Raw genomic sequence first — 21,351 nt, 5'->3', positions numbered from 1 at the left:
TGCTTATACCTTTATACAATATTTTTGCAGACAGTTTTTTACTAGCCATAAAATTTACAAGAAATCGTAGATATTTACGAATAATCGTACGTTTTATGATACATACGCACAAAATTAGAATACTAGTTATAAGTTCTTACAAGTTTTACGAAGACACATTACGAGTCTTACGATTCTGCTTGGAATTGACCCGTCATTTAATGACGTACATATAAAACAAGATAAGGTTTAACGATTTTTTATTACTTTGCGCGATAAGTCTCATCTTAATCATGATTTGTAAAAACAAAAACTGAGAAATAAATAAATTTAAAGTGAAGAAACAAATAAATTTAAACGTGTAAAATTATTTATTCCAGTAACATGTTGCTTAGATTAAACTTTTGTTGATTTTTTTTTACGTCAAAATATAAAACGAGTGTAAAAGAAATATTTGTCGTATAATTCAAATGTACGCAATAGCTTTAACGTGTTAACGAGACAGTTAAAGAGTTCTGCAGATGAAAGACAAAGGTCTTTATTGCTCAATTACACGCTGAATATTCTCGTCTGTCGACTTGGAAAGTTTCGTATGGTCAAATGGAGCGGCGACATCCTGTAACATATATTTCACACGAGGCTTACTTACGGCACTATTTTAACTCTTCATGATCCGTTGGGATTAAATAATACGATAGCAAGCTATCTTTATACATCTTACCTGCGAAATTTTACTTACCGTTACGCATTTACGTCTAAATAACTTTACTTTTATTAGCAATAGAATAGCACAAAAGTATTTAACATTAAGATTTCTCTCGCTAACATATTGGATTGTAATATCAAAAGTAGGAAATTGTATAAATTTTTTTTATTTTGCATCACAATTGAAATAGCTTAATTCTTTCACATGTTACTACTTGTATTTAATAGAATCGATAAAAAAATATATAAAAAATTTTTGATTCGTCAATTAATAAACAAGTCTTCAAATTTTTTTTAATGGTTACATATTCGTTAAAAATATGACTATAGAGATTCGATTATACATGGTGAGTTATAAGTATGTTTTAAAATTTTATGAGCGTCTTCCTTTTTGTTCAGGACGCTCACAAAAATTTAAAACATACTTATCTCGTATATTATTTATTAATGTAGAGTAATAAAAAAGAATTTTTCAGTATAGCTTACCAATGTGCACTATCGAACGCAAATGGCAGCATGTTGAAAGAACCAATTTATTTCGATGCATAATAAAAAAAGATTTATATTATTTCTTACTTCTGATCATCATAATCTAATATATATAATAGTTGCATTGAGAGAAATCAAGTGTTCTGAAAACCGTAAAATTAGTGAATGACAGTAGAACCGCTATAATCTGTCTGAATTAAACTTTTAATGTAAGTCATGAAAAATGAACTATAAGAAAGATATAAAATCACCCTCGCATGAATAAGAGTTGAAGCAAATATGGTCAATATTATCACGAATATTATGCTATCGTTAGGACTATCTGAGATCGAAAGTGTCCGATATTTCTCGAGATTTTACCCAATTGACACCAATTAAAAGTAATATCTATGTTATAATTTCGCATTCAACAATCTAACTGTTACGTAACATCATGTGTTATATTTATGTTGAGTGCGAAATTACAACAAACAGGGTGTCCCATGGGAAGGAGTTACACCTTGGTGTCTTTGTTACTTTTAGAGGTCTATTCTGTAATTCTTAACGACTATAACTGTAGCATTATAGTTGTTAAGAGTTATAGAATAGATCCTTTAGTTGGTGTCGACTGGGAGGGATCGCAGCGCGGGGAAAGTATTCGTTCTTACGATACCTTCATGGTCCCGTCGAGCGGAGACTCTCGAGAATCCGCTCTAGGACGAGATTCGGCGTGTGTAAGCACATGTCGATCTCACAGTTTTGTCCGGCGCACCCTACAGAAGAAGATTCCTCTCGTAGAGATGGGCTCTCCCTTAAGAAGCGCCGCTTTTCCTAAGAAAGAAAACAGGACTCTCAAAGGCGTTCGGGTGGAACACGCGGGGATGAATTAACGTGTCGTTTTCTCTTTTCTTTATATTACTTTTATTCATTTTCTTACGCGTATCGGAACAATACCGAGAGGCTGGACCCGCGTCTTGGATGCGGTAGCGCAATCCCGCGTCTCTATTACAGTATACATCTCTCATTCGCACTCTCCCCCGCTCTTTTTCGACGTAGTGCTGTGATGAACAATTACCTCTCGCTACACCATGTCGCTCCTCCATCAGACCTCTCGCGTCGCTTCTACTTGAAACCCTCTCGTCTCTCGAGCCTGGCACGCTCGCTCCTTCAAGGGTACATCCTTCGTAGACGATGCCGGCGTAGAGGGCTATCACGTCCTATATCACATATCATATTACAATACAGCGTGTTACAATCCCTGCTGTCGCGTTTCTATCGGTTTTGCGCTTTTTTCCGTTAATGCGGCAACCGACGATGACCGACACGTGTGTGTTCGTTTTCTATCACGCGAGATCAAGGGGTAACCCGTGTCCCGACGACGTGCGTCCGGTTTTTTTCCGTTATATACATGTACATATGTTTTTCTCCGGGTTCTTGCGCCGACCGTGTCTCCCAAAAATCCGATGCACGGATCCGATCGGCGATTCACGATCTCCACGTGCCTCTAGTGAGAACTCTGCCGAGAGGGACTGGGTACATTTTTTTTTAATCTTTCTAAGCGCCTGCGAGGGTCTGTGCCGGCGCGTGTCCGGAAATGTAGCTCAGCGATCTAGCTACAGACTGGGCTCGGAACTTGTCATCTCGTTGAGCTTCTCGGCGGCCAGCGTGTGTCCCGAACCGTTTTGCAACTCGGGCTGCGTGACTTTATTAGACGACGTTGACGGCGACGACGACGGCAGCGACGAGGGCGGCGACGAAGCTGACGACGACGGCGATGTGACGACGACGACGAAGAAGACGACGACGACGACGACGACGAGCCGGAATCTCGCACGTCCACGTATGGGCTACGAGAGCGAGGCTGCCGACCCTTCGGGCAGACCTTCGCTATCCGACGACTAGTCCGGCGGCACCGACATTACCGTAATCCTCGAGGGAGTATGTATGTACTTGCACTACAGCGATACATCGCGTATCGAATATATCCGACGAAGCTCCCCGGTGTGACGACTCCATGCTCCCCGAGTCTTTTTTTCCCGCACGCGTGTGTTATACGCGCGCGACTCGGTATCGCAGATTTTCTTTTTCTCCGCGTACCCGCATCAACGAGCCTCGAGCCTCGTCAAGTACGTCAAGCATACGTATCGCGGGTCGAGGGTCCACATCTAAGTGGGTAGCTAGTTGCGAAGGGATAAATATATGCGCCAACAATACGAAAAAAAGGAAGGAATGGGCTGTAATTTATAATAAGATTATCTCAAAACCAGTTATGAGAGAGCATTATTTGTAATTTTTGATACTACTGAACTTAAATTTCTTCAATAATCTCTCTGCCTCTTTTAAATAACTTAAAAACCATCGACATACAGTACTGTACGGAATATAACATCGACAGATAGATCTTGACAGATCTAGAAAAAGATGGAACAATGTATGGGTAGAATACATTACTGTTTTTTCTCTCCTGAAACAAAACTTGATCAATAAGACAATAGTAAAAAGAGGGTTCCGTATCCATATATTTACCTTTCTCTTAGGTCCATCAAGATGAAAGATTAAAGAGATTTCACCACATGCTCCAGTATTATATGTCGATGAAACTAATTTCTCAAGCCAAAGATACATTAATTTTCTGAAATTTTTAAAAAACAAGTAGACTGGACTTTCGACTAAGCTTTGTTGAATGTTTAGTGGTTCTGAGACATCTTGTATAAGTTCTTGTACGAGATCTCGACGATCATGCGCCGAAGTCTCCCGGTGAAGCCAAAGTTAACGGGTGTAGACGCACTTGTTATGCACCGATCAAACTCCTCCGGATTTGAAATAGTTACGTATTATCGGATAACATCGGACAGCAGTTTGCTCACCACATCTCAGTATGAAGAGATGATCGAGTAGCGTGCCTGGTTCTACACATTCGTGTTCCAAAGTCACTCTGAGAGAGACTCCGCTCGGTTATCTCCGAGGATACTGCACGATGTCTCTTAAAGTAACTTTGGAAGGAGAAGTGACTGCGTATAAACTACAGATCGTGGCCGGTCGCCTCCGTGTCTTGCCGTTGGTAGAGTGGAAAAGCGATCTTCAGCAAAGTCCGATTTTGTAGACCTGCTCAACCTCCGAGTCTGCAAGTTTGACTGGTACATAACAATATGAGTATTACCATAACACAAAATCGACTTAAGATATATAAAAAAAAAGAGGAATATTTACTCCCTCGTCTATTTACATTTCCGTGTCCGCTTGGTACTTCTGGAAACAGCTTTAACTTTGGCTTTGATCGGAAGTTTATGCAAGTGAACAATAATCGCACTACTAAAGATGTGAATGCGGCGAAAGGATTGCAAATCTTTCCTCCGTGCTTATGGAATAGGGACAACAGATTAACCGAGAAGAGGAAGAACGCGTGAAAGATTGATGCTGTAAATATATACATATTCATATCTACAATATTCATAGTTAGGTGGTAATAATAAACATATCATATTTGAATACATAAACAATTGAGTTTAAAGATGGGAAGACTGTCCTTCTTCTTCTCAGTTAGTTTACTCAATCTACAAACGATACAATCGCTTTCGACGAACAAATTCAGCCTAGTTCGAGAGAGCCAGCTAGAAAAAAGGTTGAATTCTCAGTCACAATTTAAGGAGACGTCGTTCGCACGTGTTTTGATATTTATTAAAAAATAAGAACTTGCAAAAACATACGTGAGTCACGTACAAAATAAAATGTACAAAACAGATACTCATCTCGTACTGTTACTAACGCGAGAAAGGTACGTAGCAGGCTTATATCGGAATTCGATATTATTTCCCAGTGTTCCCTTGTTTTAACACATACAGAGGGAGAATTAGTATTCCACATCCGTGTATGCATGATGAAGCGACTTATTCGCGCTATATGCTAGCTCGTGCGCGACCACCTCATCCGCGGTGCCAATTGTTCTGAAAACATCAGTCATACAACGAACGATTTCACTTAGTGTTCGACGGATCTCGCTACGATGGCCCTTAATTCTTTAAGACAGTACAGAGATAGAGGAATCAGAGATCAAAGCTGTTATAATCTCTAGACTTCAACTTTCGATGCCGTACTGAAAAAAGTCTGCTAATAGTTACAAAATGTTGAGTAAAACAATTTCAATCATAATATGTTCAATTAATATAACCAAAAATAATTTGATTTTTTTAAATATTTAGTAATCATTATCAAACGGTTAGTTACATTTTTATGTTTGATAATGCTTATTAAATATTTAGGAAATTAAAATTATTTCGCTCAACATTTGGTACCTATTACCAAATCTTTTCAGAGATTATATAATTGTTCCCAACGTCTACAGCATCAAAACTTAAACTTTACAAAAATATAATCCGTTATAATCCCTGCTTTCGACTACTAAGACTGAAACAAGTAATTACAGAGGAGAAAAGAAAGAAGCAGACACATCTCGGTAAAGAGACACGCTTAAAGATCGTCTTAAAAACGAAGGAAATCGACAACGCATCAATTCGAATAGATCGCTTAATATTCGATACGAATACGATGGTGGTTCGCGAAATAACAAAATGACACATAGATGATGTAAAGATTCTTCGAAGAACTATAAGAAATTATAAAATTTTCCCTGTACTTTCAAACTGATTTCTTTAAGATGATCAAGATATGAAGGAAACGACAACGTTGCTGAGTTCAAAATCTCCTTTATTTTGTTGGTTCAAAGCAACACATGAGATGCACAAAAAATATTACTTGGACTAGACAGGATGTAATAGAATCATCGGATAATCCTTTTAGACAACCCAGGAAATATGCAAGTTGTTTTAAATAAAATAAAAAATTACAGCAATTTAGACTAGAAAGAATTTTAATTAAAAAAAAGTGTCTTAAGCAATTAATTTAATAATGAAAAATTCTGTTCTTATAAATTTTATAGAAATTTTACATTCAAACACAAAGTATGAATACAATACCACTAATAAAATTTTCACTACTTAAAATTACTCCCAATTTTGTCATGAGATTCGTGTAGCTGACAGGATATCTCTAGTGATTCCGGAACATCCTATATTTATATACAAATGCTGAAATCCTTTCGTAATCGGGCGTGCATCGCGCGACTAATTTAAATTTCCTATTGACGTTTGTCACGAAGAAACCATGAAATCCGGAAACGATTAACGACACAATCAACGCACGATTGCATGTCCAACGAGCGGGAAAATATTACATTGTATTACATTATATGTGCATCTCATCCCTACTTTTTCCACTCTACTGAGAGTAAAATGTAGAAATGAAAGACAGGTGAGGCTTCGAGAGGAATTCGTTTAACAGAACTGAGAAAAAAATAGTCATCGAGCCAGAAACACAAACGTGAAATACAATTTCACACGTGAACGTGATAGTTCTCGATACATTATGAAGAGACACTAATTTCCAATGATATTAACAATATAGTGCAACGTTTATATAGACCAGAATGTTTAATCTAAATATTATTCACATGTGCAATTACAATCAAATTACGTGCCAAATTATGGTTCTCTAACAAATAATTTGATTAAACGTAATTTTGACTAAGTAATTGATGACAAACTCTAATTGATCCCTAATCTACCAAATTATTGGACGGTCTGATTGCATGACTAAAATCCAAAAATCGCTGTCATTAATTCATATAGATTGCACTGTATCGCAATTAAATAAAAATTTAGGAAAGTAGCAGTTTGAGTTGCTCGATGGAGGAAATATCGCAGAACTCTATCTGTGGATCGACAATCAGACTTGTGAAGGGTGGCACAAGGATGGCAGCAAAGATAGACAGAGTAACATGAGCGAACACGCCGCGCGCGTTTCGGATCGAGATTTTGACGGGGAATTTCATTTCTTTTTTTTTTTTATTAAGCTAATGCGAAGCGGAAACGCGCGCACGACGCGCAGGAAGCCAGCGAAGGAAGCGCGCGTCCGATCGTACCCGATCAAGATTTTCGTGGTGCGACAAGAGAAGGATTGGGGTGGTTTCCTGGATGGTTGTTGCTGGCAAAGGATACACCACGAAAGAGAGAGAGAGACAGAGAGAGAGAGAGAGCGGTCGGTGTGATATAATTAAAGAAACACGCAGTACACGTCGTTTTTTTCTTGTGAATTTCACAAATACATGTTATTACATTTCTCTTATATTCATCATCATTATTAGCAATATATCGTGTGGTTATAATTTATAATAATCTTTAAGAAAAAAAAAAACACGGTCGGTTCTCAGCAAAAAACAAAAAGTGTAGACGGGAGAAAAAAGCTTACAGCAAGTCTCTACGCTCGAACAAAACGGAAGTGCGATTATTACAGACTACAGCACGTCTTTTTTTACGTCAGAGTTAATCCTACGTTAATAAAAAGATTACGTTACTATACGCTAAGAATAATGTTCCGCCACTTAGGTTTCCATACAGAATCGGCGCATCCTACCGGGTCTAAGTCCAATTATAACTTGTTTTTTCCTTTTTGCAGCGAAGAAAACAGCGTTATGAAAACAGGTTTTCTGAACGGTCAGACCCGCACGCTACCCCCCTTTGGGGAAAGATTTCGGCAAACGCTTATCTTTTCTTCCCTCCTTAAACACGGTCTACGTCTTCTCGGTGTATTTTCAAGACTACGATAAAATCGCAAGAGAGAAAAGTTCAATTTACATCTCTATAAATTATACATAAATACTCCTCAATGTGACGTGAATTCTATCACTTTGGAAGATGAGGCATGCTCTCAACTTTAACACTTTAAAAATCGTTTCTAAAATTAAAGAGTTATTCATTCAAAAATTTTTCTCTACATCCCCCTGTTTCACAAACCGCGTCGCGGTTTTCGTCGATGCTACATTAATAAAATCCAAAAGAGAGAACAAAGAGCTTTAAGAGGTGACCAATCGATAAAACAATTTCTGACACAAGCAAAGTAGCGATGCACACTCATCATTCCTAATATAATTCGTCCTCATTATGTTTTCCTGCGACGATACGTATGATCGTGTTCCATGAGAATTTTCTTTTTGTATATATGCAGCGTATTATTTTTGATGAAGAATTTTGTAAAGAAATGTAAATTAAAGACCTCACAATTTTCACCGTACTCGTAAAGGTGTCACGAGAAGACATAGGCCGCGCTAAGTGTGTACAAACGCACATGCACAAGTAAAACGATCTTCATTTTTCTTTTTAAGGGACCAACCGCGAGTACCGCTCTCGGAGCGTATGAATGCTCGCGACAGTGAATCTCGCATCCGTTCGACGCATTGAATAAAAACGGCAAACATCGCTTTTTGGATCTAATCCATCTTGTTCCGTCTATCTCTAACGCGCGATGAAATCCACGTGCGACGCAGTTGCGTAGGAGATTAACAATCGACAATAGCGGATCGCGAGTGTTCAAATGTGTGGAGAATTACAGTGATATCACGCAGTACCTTCGCCAAGCGGTTGTTACCTCGTCCAGCGGTCCCCGCGGAAAGGTGCGTAACGCGGAGACTATCAATTGTTACGCAACGGAGGGGTGGATGTGTCATCGTCACAGAAAACCCGAAAACGATCGGTGGATTCGACCGCTGCGAGATACGGCTCCACTGCAAAGCTTTCGTTGATCCTACATTTTTTTTTCATTTTTCTTTTTTTTTTTTTAATAAGTTACAAGTCTTTTAAGTTACAAATTACAAGAGTTGCATTTGAGCTACGAGTCCAGTTCTCAAACGAGCAAGAGACTTTGAAAAAGGAAAATGAAGCTTCCTGGTCGAGGATCGAGAAGTCTCTCCGCAGTGGAGCCGGATCCCTTTTTTTGACACGTCGAAGATAACCTGACTTTATACAAATGTATGAGGGAGGGGTGCGAAAGTGGTCACAGTAGACAACAAGAGATACGGAAAGGATCGTCAAGCCGGGAGTCTCGGGAAAGATACGAGGATTCGTCGGATGGGGAATGATAATTTTCCATAATTTTTGCATGTCTGTGCTATTTTCGGCTTGCTATATTTCGGTTTTTTTTCCGTCTAAATAGATCGCACTGCGGGTAGAGCACTTGTTTCTCATAGAGCGGGCGGCAGATCTTCACGCGTGCAGTTCGCAAGACGGCCAAGAGTATCTCGGTTCCGAGGCTTCCTGCTAGCGACAGACAGACCCGACGGACCGACGACCGACAGAGACCGATCCGAGCCCGACGCGACGATTTAGTATGGTGCGAACCGGCGCGACGGCGATGGCCCTCGTAATCCCGGTCTGGTAACCAAAATTATGTCACGTCAGTCACGAGATCGATGATCACGGATCAAAGCACGGATAGATATAGAGTGTAAATGTTAAAGGTAATATATTTGCGTGGTATGAAGAAAAAAACAGAAGATAGAAATGTAGAGTAACAGAGCACGTACGTAGAGTGAAATATCGTAAATAGTAGAGTAAGAAAGAAGAAAAAAATGAATAAAAAAATAAAGAAAGAAAAGGGGAACGGACATACAGCTCGGATAATACCTCGTTTTTCTCGCTAAACTTTTTTTTTTTACTGATACTTCTGTTTTACGATAATAGGAACATTCGCGCAACTTGCATTAAAACATTCGATTCTTTATCCGAGCACTCTTCTTTATGAAAGATCGCGTTTTGAAATATTTTATGATGTTGAATGTGTTTTCGATCATTGCTATTAAATGATCTACATAAATTCTTGCGAATTACAATTCATACGGAATAAAATAATGCGTTCCAAATTGACGATACTGAAAATCTACAGCTCACTTTTCGTATGCTATAGATTTTTATTACTGTCAGTACATTTCGAAAGATATAAAGAAGATAAAAATGAATATCCAAGTGCTCGATAAATTTTTTTTAAACAAAAATATTGTTTTGGCACGATCGCGACATAAAGAAGAGGGCGGCTTAATATTGTTTCTAAATCTCGCGGCATGTGAGGATTTCAATTTGGGCGTAATATTATGATCCCAGGAACTTCACTCTACTTACCTACGCTCTTCAAACGAATCTCGGCTGAAGTCCTCGTACATGCCTCTACTATAACAGCGGTATAATAAATAATCGAATCTACCAATGAGATCAGATCAACATATACCATATACTGGCTCCCTTGTCCAAGGCTTAACTTTGTGAATTAGTCCCTGTATATACATATAGATTCACGTGCAAGAATCGCGTGCCTCGCCTAATATGACTGAGGATCGGGGACGGAATGTTTTTTTGTGCCTGTTACGCTACCTCGAGAATAAAAATCGGGACAAAAAATGTAAGACAGGATATAATACGCAGACCACAGAATTACTACATTTACAATAAAATTTCCTGCCACTTCATTACATACAAACACAACGCGCGCACGTATGTGCGCGCGCACGTGTAGGCGTATGTACAAAGGAAAAATTTTTATCTATTAAATAAATTTGACAAACCTTCAATGATGCATGATTAATAATCATTCGCAGACTCGAGCGCAGAAACGCAATGAACGATTAACAACTACAAAAACCTACGACAGCGAAGTGCAAACAATTATCTGTACTAATTCGCTATCTGTACAACTCGATCGTGAAAGTGAAGGGCTGGCCAGGAGAATGTGGGATGTTGCTAGTCATATGAGGCAGGCAGCGGTAGACTGGATTTTTAACCCATGCGACTTGTCAATATTACAGCTTCTCGCAAAAAAAAAAACCAACAAGAGTATTATAAAAAATAAGAGCCATTTGCAGCCCAGGCTGGGATAGTATGGGGTAATGAGGTGGTAACGTGCAACAACAAATTTAAAGTATTTAGAAAAACTGAGAAATTCAATCAATTCTGTTTTCTATTTGAACGTTTTGCGAATGGATTTACATACATGAAAAGCTTTGAACCTCGTGAGTAGAAGTCAACTTCAAGAGCTATGGATATTAATTTTGAAAAGCACGCGGACAAACTGACAATCTCTTCGCGGAATTCCGATTCGACCGAATGTAGGATGACTTTGTAATTTATGATTTAATAAGATAATTTCTGCTTCATATGACGATTTTCGAAAGTTTAAGCGTATTTAAATTAATGCATCTACTGAAACAAATTCAATTGAAAATTTTTCTATTTGAAGTAATTGGTTATTTAATGAAATAGGAAAAATTACAAAACAGCAAGAAAAAAGCGATTTGCATAGTCTAAAACAAGAAATTCAATCTTACATTGCAACTTGAAAATATATACTGCACAAAGAAAAAAATATACAACATTTTACTGATAGTAAAAAAGAAGAAAGAAAAATATATTCCCAAGATTTGCTCAATTTCACTTGAAAATATTTTTACTGTCAGAGACATAACATTTTTTTAAATTTGTTACGTCAGTATTTTTACTATTAAAGAGACAGTATACATGATTTTAGTCAATAAAAAAAAAAGTATTTACGCATCAAAAAAATTGAATCGAATTAGATTCAATCGAATCGATTCGATCGAATGTTACAAGTTTATGTTCGTAAGTTTGTGAAACTTGGAAAGATTACCGATATAAACTTACTGATCCAAATCGTCTGGAGAGCTGGTTTCTACTTACGACACGTTTCAAAGACAATCGATTCGATGCGTCATTCCAAAATCGCGCCAGCCCTGTTTGTTTTTCTTTCTTTTCTCTATCTACAGCGTAAGAGTTTCGTTTAAAATTGCAGAGCGCATCCTGGCTCGCGGTAGTGCGATCAAGAAATTCTAATTCGCATTCCTTAGGTACGTTTCTTCATCCCAGGCCTCCGCGCCACTCCCGGCTGAGTGATGTACGTAATAGGGAGCGCTTGAAACACAAAGGATTCAGTGAGAGACATACAGGCCAATTTCGCAGTTAATGCCATGGATCAAGAGAGTCTATGAACTAGGACATCCCTAGAAGAGCAGTCGACATGTTCAAGGAACAATCAGTCGAGACCCGGAAAAAAATTCAAACACCATGGGACGCAGACGACGTAGGCGGCTGCTATTGTATTTCTGACGCGGGTTGTTGCAGCGACAAGAACGAGGCGTGACTACTCGCTAACAAAATGAGTCAAAGACTTACTCTTGTACGACTTGAACGCTGACCCGGGACTGTCTCTCTAGGGTTGCCCGCGTTCATGGACAAAGATGGTACGCCTGAGGTGCACTGAAATTTAGAATGTACAGAAACGTCCAAGCGTCATATAATTAACATTTCACTACGACGGAGTCTGCACTCATGTGGGCATCGGGTCGACACTGGTACGTGTGTGTAAAAGTATTAAGTCTTAAAATCTCAAGTACGAGAAAGTAATATTTGCATAGACGATCATGCGTTGTGCCGCGCGATAACAATTGTCAGAGAGAAGAAGTTCCGTTTAATATACGACGATAGAAAAGTAAGAAGAGACAGAAGAGATAAAAAGAGTGGCAGTACACTTAACAAAAAACGTCGAAAAGGACGACAGAGGTTTATAATGAAGTAGACATGAAGTGAACATTGTAAGACTCGCGATCGCTTGTCCATAACTTAACATTCGCTTTTCCATGGGAATAAAATAAAAAAATAAGGAAAGATATACTATAAGGAGATACAAGCTGAAATCTATATGATAAGAGAAAGAAAAATGTGCAACAGAGACTAGAAATAATGTCGACGAATCACCGAAACCCCAATTCGCATGAGCTGTTAATCCAGCCTGGAACGTTCACAATGTTAAGTCGGACGAATGGGCAGTCGGTACGCCGGGTACCTACTCACCTGAACCGGCCGTTGTTGCCACTTGGAGGGGGTGATCGGCGGCTGAACATTCCATACTCGTTACCACGGGAGAAGCCAGTGTCACGCATGGATCCCATACCTAGAGGAGGCATAGGAGGCATTGGGTCTCGTCTTGGTGGTAGAGGTGGCATTGTCATTGGTGGAAAGTCTAGCCCGCACATGGTAGAACCCATGTCACTGGGCCCTGTCATACCCGTAAACCGCCTCTCGTAGAGGTCCCTGGTGTCCTCGAAGCCGCGTCTGTCGTAGTAGCTTTCGTAATCCTGTTAAACAGATGGAAATCAGAATGAAAAAATTAATACAAGATATTCTCATACGTAATCACCTATGCTATCCATCAATGCGAAAGTCATCGATAACATGGATGATCCAAATGTTTATATACACACACACACACTGTGTACAATATGTGTGAAACATTGATGGGAAAAAAGAAACTTACCCCAAAGCGGCCACCACCCATGAGCCGGTCCCGTAGGAACGGTGGTGGCGGCGGTGGAGGATATGGATCACGTCCAAACATTCGGTCCCTGTATCCGTTCCTATCTGGTCCACCTCCCATCCCTCCCTTGGGACATTCCTTCGACCAGTGACCGCCTCGTCCGCATCGGTAGCATTGTTCCGGATCCCCCATGCCTGGCCTCTGTCGTACTCGACTAGTAGATATCTGGACCTTCATCGGTTGTCCATCCACGATCTGACCATTCAGCTCCTTGATGGCATCATTTACGTCGCCAGTTGCCTCAAGATGAACGAAACCGTAGTTTCTCACGATGTCGCACTCAACGACGGTGCCATACTTGGCAAACAGTTCGCGAACCTGTGGCGCCTTAGTATTATCTGTAAGATTGCCCACGAAAATCTTCGTCGTGGGAGTGTTGGGTCCCTTGCGACTCTTTGCAGCTTCACATTTTATCGGCTGACCATGAACCATGTGTCCATTCAGATTTTGTATCGCATTTCGACCCGCTTCTTCGTTTTCCATATGCTGTGTAAATAAAGTGTCACTATATTATCAATTATCAATCCTGATAATCATATCATCGCCTGATTGTACCGATTAAAGTATTCGATTAAACCGATATGGCACTTACCACGAATCCATAATTCTTTACCACGTCGCATTCCACGACTTTTCCATACTTCTCGAACAATGGCTTTATGTCCGCGTTCGAGGTCTTATCGGCTAAATTACCAATGAAGATTTTAAATGTGCCAACGCTGCTAAAACCCGGCATTTTGCGGCTCGTACAAGAACCTAATGTCACAAAGATGTACATATAAGAACAGAAATACTTCTTTTTGTTTCTTTCCATGCAGCTTAACATAAAATTATAAAAATATAATTACTTATAATAAATTTATAATTAGGCTTAAAATTATATTGCATTTTTATTTTCACCTTCATACATTTAGCAGAACGTTCACAAACAAAAAATAAAAATTTATTTGCAGTAGCGTCATTGTGAAATAATGAACAACTAATATTTGTAGGCCCATAATAATAAATTATATTACTTCGAGGATGAAATTTTTTTCGCGACAAAAATTTTTAATAAATATAAAGTACAGTATCAATCAAATGTTCATCTGCAGTCTGCACCATCGTGTTCCTGATATATCTAGCGACGCTAATCCATTTAGCGTACTCGTCCCCGCCATTTCATTCCGCCATAGAATTCGGCCGGGAGTTTAGATGCCTGCGCCGCATAGCGTTGCGTCGCTAAAGTGAGGCAATGGAAGCCGGATAATACCGGCGGATGTGGATTTCGATGCTAGGAATGTGATCCTCATACAATAAATATTTACAAACATCCACGGGAAAAATACATCAATTCTAGCCAATCTACGTCAACCTCAACACAAATCACGCCAGAACAACTGGGTGGTCGAGAGACGGTCGTTAAAATTTAATTTCAAGGTTACCCAAAACGTTAAAACCAGTTTTCTCGTCATTTCTCAAAATAGCGTTCCAGAACGTTCCAGAGCGTTCATAATTCTCGCGCAACCATCTCTTTCGCCCGATGGCGCAATCTCGTGAGACGGTACCTTTCCCGGCGACCGGGCGACCAAAGAAAGGAAATCAGAGTGACGCGATTGTTTGCCTTCGATCCCGACGCTTGCCTTTCCTCCATCTTGCCCAACGATCCCCCGACTAATTTACACGTAGCCCACGCGCAATATATCCACGACTCCGACGAACATGCCTCGTGACTCGAGAGAATTTAAACTCACTCGCGGCTACGTTGTTTCTCGTAAAAGGACGTCGTGAGAGCCGCGACGACAGAGAGATCGTCACGACGATCTTTCGTCGAAGCAAAAGTACGTACCTGCGTCGAACGTTCTTCACGGTATCGTATCGGCGTACGAACTATATTCCACCGTAAGAATCCGCGTGGAATTCACGGGACAACGGAATCGTACGCGTTAGACGCGTCGGGAGCGAAGTACAGAGGTAGAACAATGCCGGTTCCCGGCGCTGTGAAACGGAAAGATCTAAGACGCCGCGCACACCAAAGAAACGCAACGGTAGTAATGGCGTCCCACCGCTTGCCGCGTCGTCCGCCCGAGCTCGGCACTAGCGCGTTCCGCAACCTATCGCGCGCTCGCCGACGACGTGAAGATAGGCGTAGACGGAGCGGAGCGAGCCAATGGCGAGCGGCGACGGTCGAACGTAGACGAAGCCGTACGAGCCAATAGCGAGCGACGCCGGTCGAGCGCGGGAGAATTTCAACTGCGCTCCGTTCCCGCCGACATCTCGAATGTTCAAGATCGAAGTATCGAGCTTCACTGCGATCCTCGCGTGTGCCAAACCGAGCGGGAAGAGCGAATATAGCTGGACACATCCGCTTCCCGCGATTCTCTATGCGTTACCTTCTTCCGTCGCGTGATTAACGGATACGTTCGGCGACAGAGATAAAGAATGATATTTATAGCATTTCTCGAGAAATAAGGGCCCCCGATGCAACAAGAAACCAGAAATTAAACACAGGGAAAAAACAGAACGTAGGTATTTAGGAGCAATGAATTTATCGTGTTTTTCCAAGCATGGCTTCGTATATGTTGAGACTGATGTTATTCCCAATTTTACGAAAATAGGAAATCTATAATATATATGTATATTATTGTATACATTTGTGGTATTATAAATTAAAATTTGATTTTCATAACAAAAGCAACATCAAATTCTATACAAAAATAGAGAATTTATTATTCATCTAGTTTGATAAATATTTATAGTACCTTTATATGCAACTTTCGGTACATTACAATACTCGGACGCGGTACTTTTAGGAATACAAGCCCTAGTTTCTTTGTGTCTAAATTCTCAGAACTTTTTATATATGTATTATCATGTAAATTAGCAGACATGAAGATTTTAAAATAAAAATTTGACTTTCATAAAACGAAAGCAACATCAATCCCATATAAAAATAAGAACTTATTATTATGCATCCAATTTGATACATATTTATAGCATTACATGCAGCGTCGGTGCATTCAATCACGATAATGCATGCAGTATTTTTAGAAATAACGTCAGCGTATGACGGTGCGCTTTATCCGCCTCCTTAATGCCGAACTTTCATGAAGCCAGCCAAAAAACACAATGAGTCATTCATTGGATTATTGATTTCCAACAAGGGTAACAGAAGAAACAGACAATTTGCCGCTTCGTTAATTAACCCTCCGGCAACCGAATGTTAACTCTTCCGTCAGCAATAGGGGTCTTCCAGAAGCAAAGCAAATGTTTTGTATTACATAAAAATCTGAAAAAAAAATCTGATGTACTTATTAAAGCTTTACAACGTGTTTTACCATTATACAAGTAGGATTGTATTTTACTTACTTTTTACAGATTTATATTTATTATCAAAACTTTTACAATCAAAATATTAATAGTGCCTTTAAAGCTCACACTACGCATTGGCGACTGCAAATTGAATTTAACCAATCAGAACAAAACGGATTAAAATTAAAATTATCAGACTGGTTGAATTCTAATAGGCTTTCTATAAGCCATTACCTAAGCTTTGAGTTTTGAGAAACTGACCATCATAGCCAATTATTATTATTCTTCTCATATTCGACTGTAATTAGTTAATTTTTTACAGCTTAAAACTTAAAGTTCAAGTAACGACTTATAATAGAAAGTCTATAATCTTTAATTCACAATCTTCATCTCCAATGCGTAGTGTGACATGAGCTTAAATACCCCAATTGTCGGCGGAGAGTTAAAAACTCCTACTTGAACTCTTCTCTATTAACGATTGAAATATTTAAACAAACACGAATTTCCGGGCAACGTCATTGATGGTCGGCCAAAAGTCACAGATTACACGATACTTGTCACGAAACAATGCGCAATAATTGGAATCTTGCCTAAACCTCGAGTATTACAAGTATTATTAACTTCGAGGAAACGTAAGGCGACCGAAATTAATAAAGACTGCGGCACACGATTGCATATTTCACACGATTGCATATTTCCCTGCTGAATCGATTGTGTTTCGACGAATTACTAGAAATTCTGTATGAAATTCTGATAATTTATTAAAACGCAAGCAATTCAGTAGGAAAAAATACCTCGTGTGCCACTGGCTTAACGGAGACGATACAATGCATCGTTTGTAAAGACTGTAGTCGTGCCGGAATTCAAGGATCGTCTGACATGTGTAGCGTCTCGACCGTGAGGTCGCGAACGATACGGGACGCGAACCGACGATGGAAAATTACCGCAATGGATCAAGAACAAGCGTCCAAGAGAGACAAGGATAGAACTCGTCGGGCGCGAGAAAGGCGTCGTCCCGCTAGTCGATACAACTATAAAGTCTGTTCTTTTTCGAAGAAAGTTCTAGAAATCGGTTGCGTACCTTGAAATGAAATAAAAATTATAAAAGTAAGAAAATTCACTAGAATATTTATAACTTCGTTGCTCAACATTTAGTGAATTTGCTCCTTTTTATAATTTTTATCTCGTTTCAAGATACACAATGAGTGGCAAAAGGTACACTGGGAATCGATTGTGTATCTTAAAACGAGATGAAAATTATAAAAAAGCAGCAAATTGATGACGATCAATAAAATTATAAATATTTCAGTAAATAGTTTCAAATATAGTTTACTTCTAACAAATATATAGGCCTGTTCTTTTTGACTGAACTTTTGCACCAGTTCATCCTTCTTCCTCTTCTTTTCTCCTGGAGAGAAAAAGAACAGGCCTCTTGTGTATATTGCATCAGTTCAGAAGTTTCTTTGAAAAAACAAAACTTTAAAGGGCCGTTTACAACTGGAGTAATATGAGTAATGCAGGGCCTACAATAGAAGTCGTAGCGGTTGTAGGGTCTTAAGTCGTAGAAAATTGACCAATCACAGTTGATTATTCTTCTCATATTCGACTGTGATTGGTCAATTTTCTACGACTTAAGACCCTACGACTGCTACGACTTCTATTGTAGACCCCGCATAAGTCTCGGAAGTCGTAAGAAATCTATCAATCACAGTCGAATGTGAGAATAACCGAGTATGATTGGTTTCAATTTCTTATAGCTTACTACACAATATTACTACAATTGTAGGCTCTACAACAATATTACTACAATTGAGGTTCTGGCACACAAAAAAACTTAAGCAGTAAAGCCTTAAACACAATGAAAAGCAATAAGAACAGCGAATAAGAGATTTCAATCTATCAGAAACCGTGTTTAAGAATACTTATATACTAGAATTCTAATACACGATTTCTAATAGATTGAAATCTGTTATGCCTTGTTTCTATTACCTGTGCTTTTCATTGTATTTAAGGCTTTACCGCTTTTAGGTCCGATTGCATCAACATTACTTTGACTTATGCCTGTTTCTACCAATGTAGATTAACTTTAAAATGGGTTCAACTTACTCTTCATCTTTTTCTTATTCTTAAAACTAGAAAAAGATGAAGAATTGAACCGAGATTAAAGTTAAACTACATTGATAGAAACGGGTACTAAAGGGAAGCTTAAAACTCTTTTCTTTCTCTTTTTAAAATCGACAGAAAGACAGAGAGGAAGTTTTAAACCTCGCTTAAAGTTAAAATAATGTTGATGTAATCGTTCTTATTGTACGTTTTTCTATGTGCCATTGATTTTAATCTCGTCGCAGTCTTAAAAAAATGTAAATCGCGTGGTCGCGAACTCAAGTCTGAACTCTCAACGCCGCGAAAAAATGTGAAAGAAAAACAAATAAGGGAAGGCACGTCGATCTCCTCTGTGCCGCATACGAATGACGTGACGCATTGGATGCGAGACGCACCATCATTCACGCGTCACGAAATGTCGAGAGGATGAGTTTATACAGCTCAAACACACCGGCGACCATCGCGTTTGTTTCCCCAATTGATAAATCGCGGGAAGAGAATAGCGCGCCGCGAATCGAGTCGAATAAACATACATCGCTGACGTTGTTGCAAAGTAAACGCTCTCTATCCAACCTCGTTCCACCTCGTGATAATGGAAGCGCAGTGATCGAAGGCACGACGCTCACGACGCCTCGCCCGAGTCCGATCACGGCGATCGCGCTCGTCACGAGAGAAACGACCACGATTGCCAGCGCATTTCGCGACGAAGGTTTCCGATAGATCGCGTCTGAATGCCGGCGACTCAATCCGCTTGATCTCTCTCGTTCGAGAAACCGTATTAGGAAATCCGGGAAACCGGCTAAACGGCACCGGACGATCGCACCGAATGGAACGCCGCATCGAGTTCGATGTGACGTTATATCGAGCCGCTCGAACGTGTTCCAGCTGTTGTTCGTATTTATTTGCTCGCACGCGACCGCGACAATTCCGGTAAGACGAGATAAATTGTTTCGGTACTCACCAAGTCAGTGGTCTGTAAAACTACGCGATAGAACAGGACGCGAAACGGCACACTTCCCGAGGTAAAAGATGGCGAAACGGAAGTATGTGGCGACGCGAAGAGAACGTCACGGTTGGCGTCTCTTCGGTCTTCCTGTACTGGAGTCACTGCTGCCAACTTAAATCTTTCAAGGAGCCAACCTAACCTAACCTAATCCGATACACAGGTCTGTTCGTGTTGCTTGAATTTCCAAATATTTTTGCACCATTTTGCACTTCAAATGAGATATATATATTTGGGCCAGAGAGAAACCTGAAAGCGGCCATCCCGGCCTTTTTCGTGTAATAGGTCTGTTCGCGTTGCATGAAATCCCCAAATATTTTTGCACTTAAAATGAGATAGATATATATTTGGCCTTGAAAAGAGAGAAAGCGAAGATACCGAGTGCCAAAAGTGCAAGCAACACGAACAGACCTATTGCTTCTAACTTCCTGTACACTAGCGACACCAACGTCCATTTTCGAACTGCGGGAACTACGTATCACGTCCATTTTCGAGATCCCCGTCTCGCCGATAAAGGCTGCGATCTACTTAGCGCTTCAAACGCTACAGAGCATTTGTAGCACTAACATGACTGGTCCATTTGACGCTTCGGAACGCTCCCAGCAACTCTGATTACGTCAGCAATACGTCATCGTTTTCGCTCCCACTTCGCTCCAACTACCTCACCTCGGGAGGTGGATTGGCTGGAGCGTTCACGTAGCAATTGTAGTATTCGGGACAGTTAAGCGGGGAGCACAGACTTTTGCATAACGCATAACATGTAATGCATAAGAAATTCAATCAATCAGAATTCTTTATTTCATGGAAAGGAAGGAAACGGAGGGCTTTGATTGGTACATTTTCTTATGCATTACGTGTTATGCGTTATGCAAGAGTCTGTGCTCCCCGCTTAAAGCCGGTGGCACATGATGCTTGTTTTCTTGCTGGATTGCTAGCTAGAATAAATTCTTGCCACCGTATCGGCTACGAAGCTGACACTATCAGTACCGCGGCCAATACGATGGTAAGATTTTAATCTAGCTAGGAATCCAGCAGGAAAACAAGCATCGTGTGCGGCAGGCTTATGCCCGTTTCCACCAATGTAGATTAACTTTAATTTCGGTTCAACTTACTCTTCATCTTTTTCTAGTTCTAAAGATTAGAAAAAGATAAAGAGTAAGTTGAACCGAGATCAAAGTTAATCTACATTGGTGGAAACGGACATTAATGGACCAATCGGAGCGTAGCATTTGGAGCGTAGCGTTCAGAACATTTGAAAGAAGCAAGTGGACCGCAGCTAAAATCGTATCGTCGAAAGTGGACACTACACAAATTATATTATATATTTTCTTCACATTTATAATTTGTAGTGTACCACGTCCACTTTCGATACGATTTTATCGGCGAGACGGGGGGTCTTGAAAATGGACGTGGTACGTAGTTCCCGCAGCTCGAAAATGGACGTTGGTGTCGCTAGTGTATGGCGAGTTAGAAGCATTACAGGAAAAAGGCCGGGATGGCCGGCTCTCAGGTTTCTCTCTGATTTGGGCATTGAA

At 40.0% G+C, this 21,351-nt stretch overlaps 1 protein-coding gene across 18 annotated transcripts; it reads right to left on the bottom strand.

Annotated features, from left to right (window-relative positions):
• Window positions 1-372: 372 nt before the first annotated feature.
• Window positions 373-19,880, bottom strand: lark (RNA-binding protein lark). Of its 18 annotated transcripts, none has more exons than XR_001936716.1 (7): window positions 19,775-19,879; window positions 14,012-14,175; window positions 13,360-13,905; window positions 12,897-13,180; window positions 10,158-10,205; window positions 4,020-5,096; window positions 1,997-2,369 (listed from the first exon to the last, which is right to left on the bottom strand). XR_001936716.1 is itself a non-coding variant. In XM_018451190.1 (7 exons), exons 2-7 carry the CDS (start codon window positions 14,153-14,155, stop codon window positions 5,003-5,005), a joined length of 1,002 nt encoding a protein of 333 aa, XP_018306692.1. In that variant the 5' UTR covers window positions 14,156-14,175; window positions 19,775-19,877; the 3' UTR covers window positions 2,553-5,002. The 18 variants fall into 18 exon arrangements, 12 of the variants coding, with proteins under 12 accessions (XP_018306683.1, XP_018306690.1, XP_018306692.1 ...); XM_018451190.1 differs by lacking the exon at window positions 1,997-2,369 and having other exon boundaries at window positions 2,553-5,096; window positions 12,897-12,996; window positions 13,111-13,180; window positions 19,775-19,877; XM_018451181.1 differs by lacking the exons at window positions 1,997-2,369; window positions 4,020-5,096 and adding an exon at window positions 373-595.
• Window positions 19,881-21,351: the final 1,471 nt, after the last annotated feature.

Source organism: Mycetomoellerius zeteki, unplaced genomic scaffold (assembly GCF_001594055.1).
Source record: "Mycetomoellerius zeteki isolate Tzet28-1 unplaced genomic scaffold, Tzet1.0 scaffold31, whole genome shotgun sequence".
NCBI classification, from domain to species: Eukaryota; Metazoa; Arthropoda; class Insecta; order Hymenoptera; family Formicidae; genus Mycetomoellerius; species Mycetomoellerius zeteki.
The sequence above is the reverse complement of the archived record's forward strand: the minus strand, read 5'-3'. Positions and strand labels throughout refer to the sequence as shown.

Excerpts from the sequence above, each read along its gene's own strand:
- lark (XM_018451178.1), bottom strand. The coding sequence starts at position 14,155 with ATGCCGGGTTTTAGCAGCGTTGGCACATTTAAAATCTTCATTGGTAAT. Across the intron at positions 13,906-14,011 it reads TAAAGAATTATGGATTCGTG|CATATGGAAAACGAAGAAGC; the intron begins GTAAGTGCCATA and ends TTATTTACACAG. Across the intron at positions 5,097-10,157 it reads GATTCGTTTGAAGAGCGTAG|AACAATTGGCACCGCGGATG; the intron begins GTAAGTAGAGTG and ends TGATGTTTTCAG.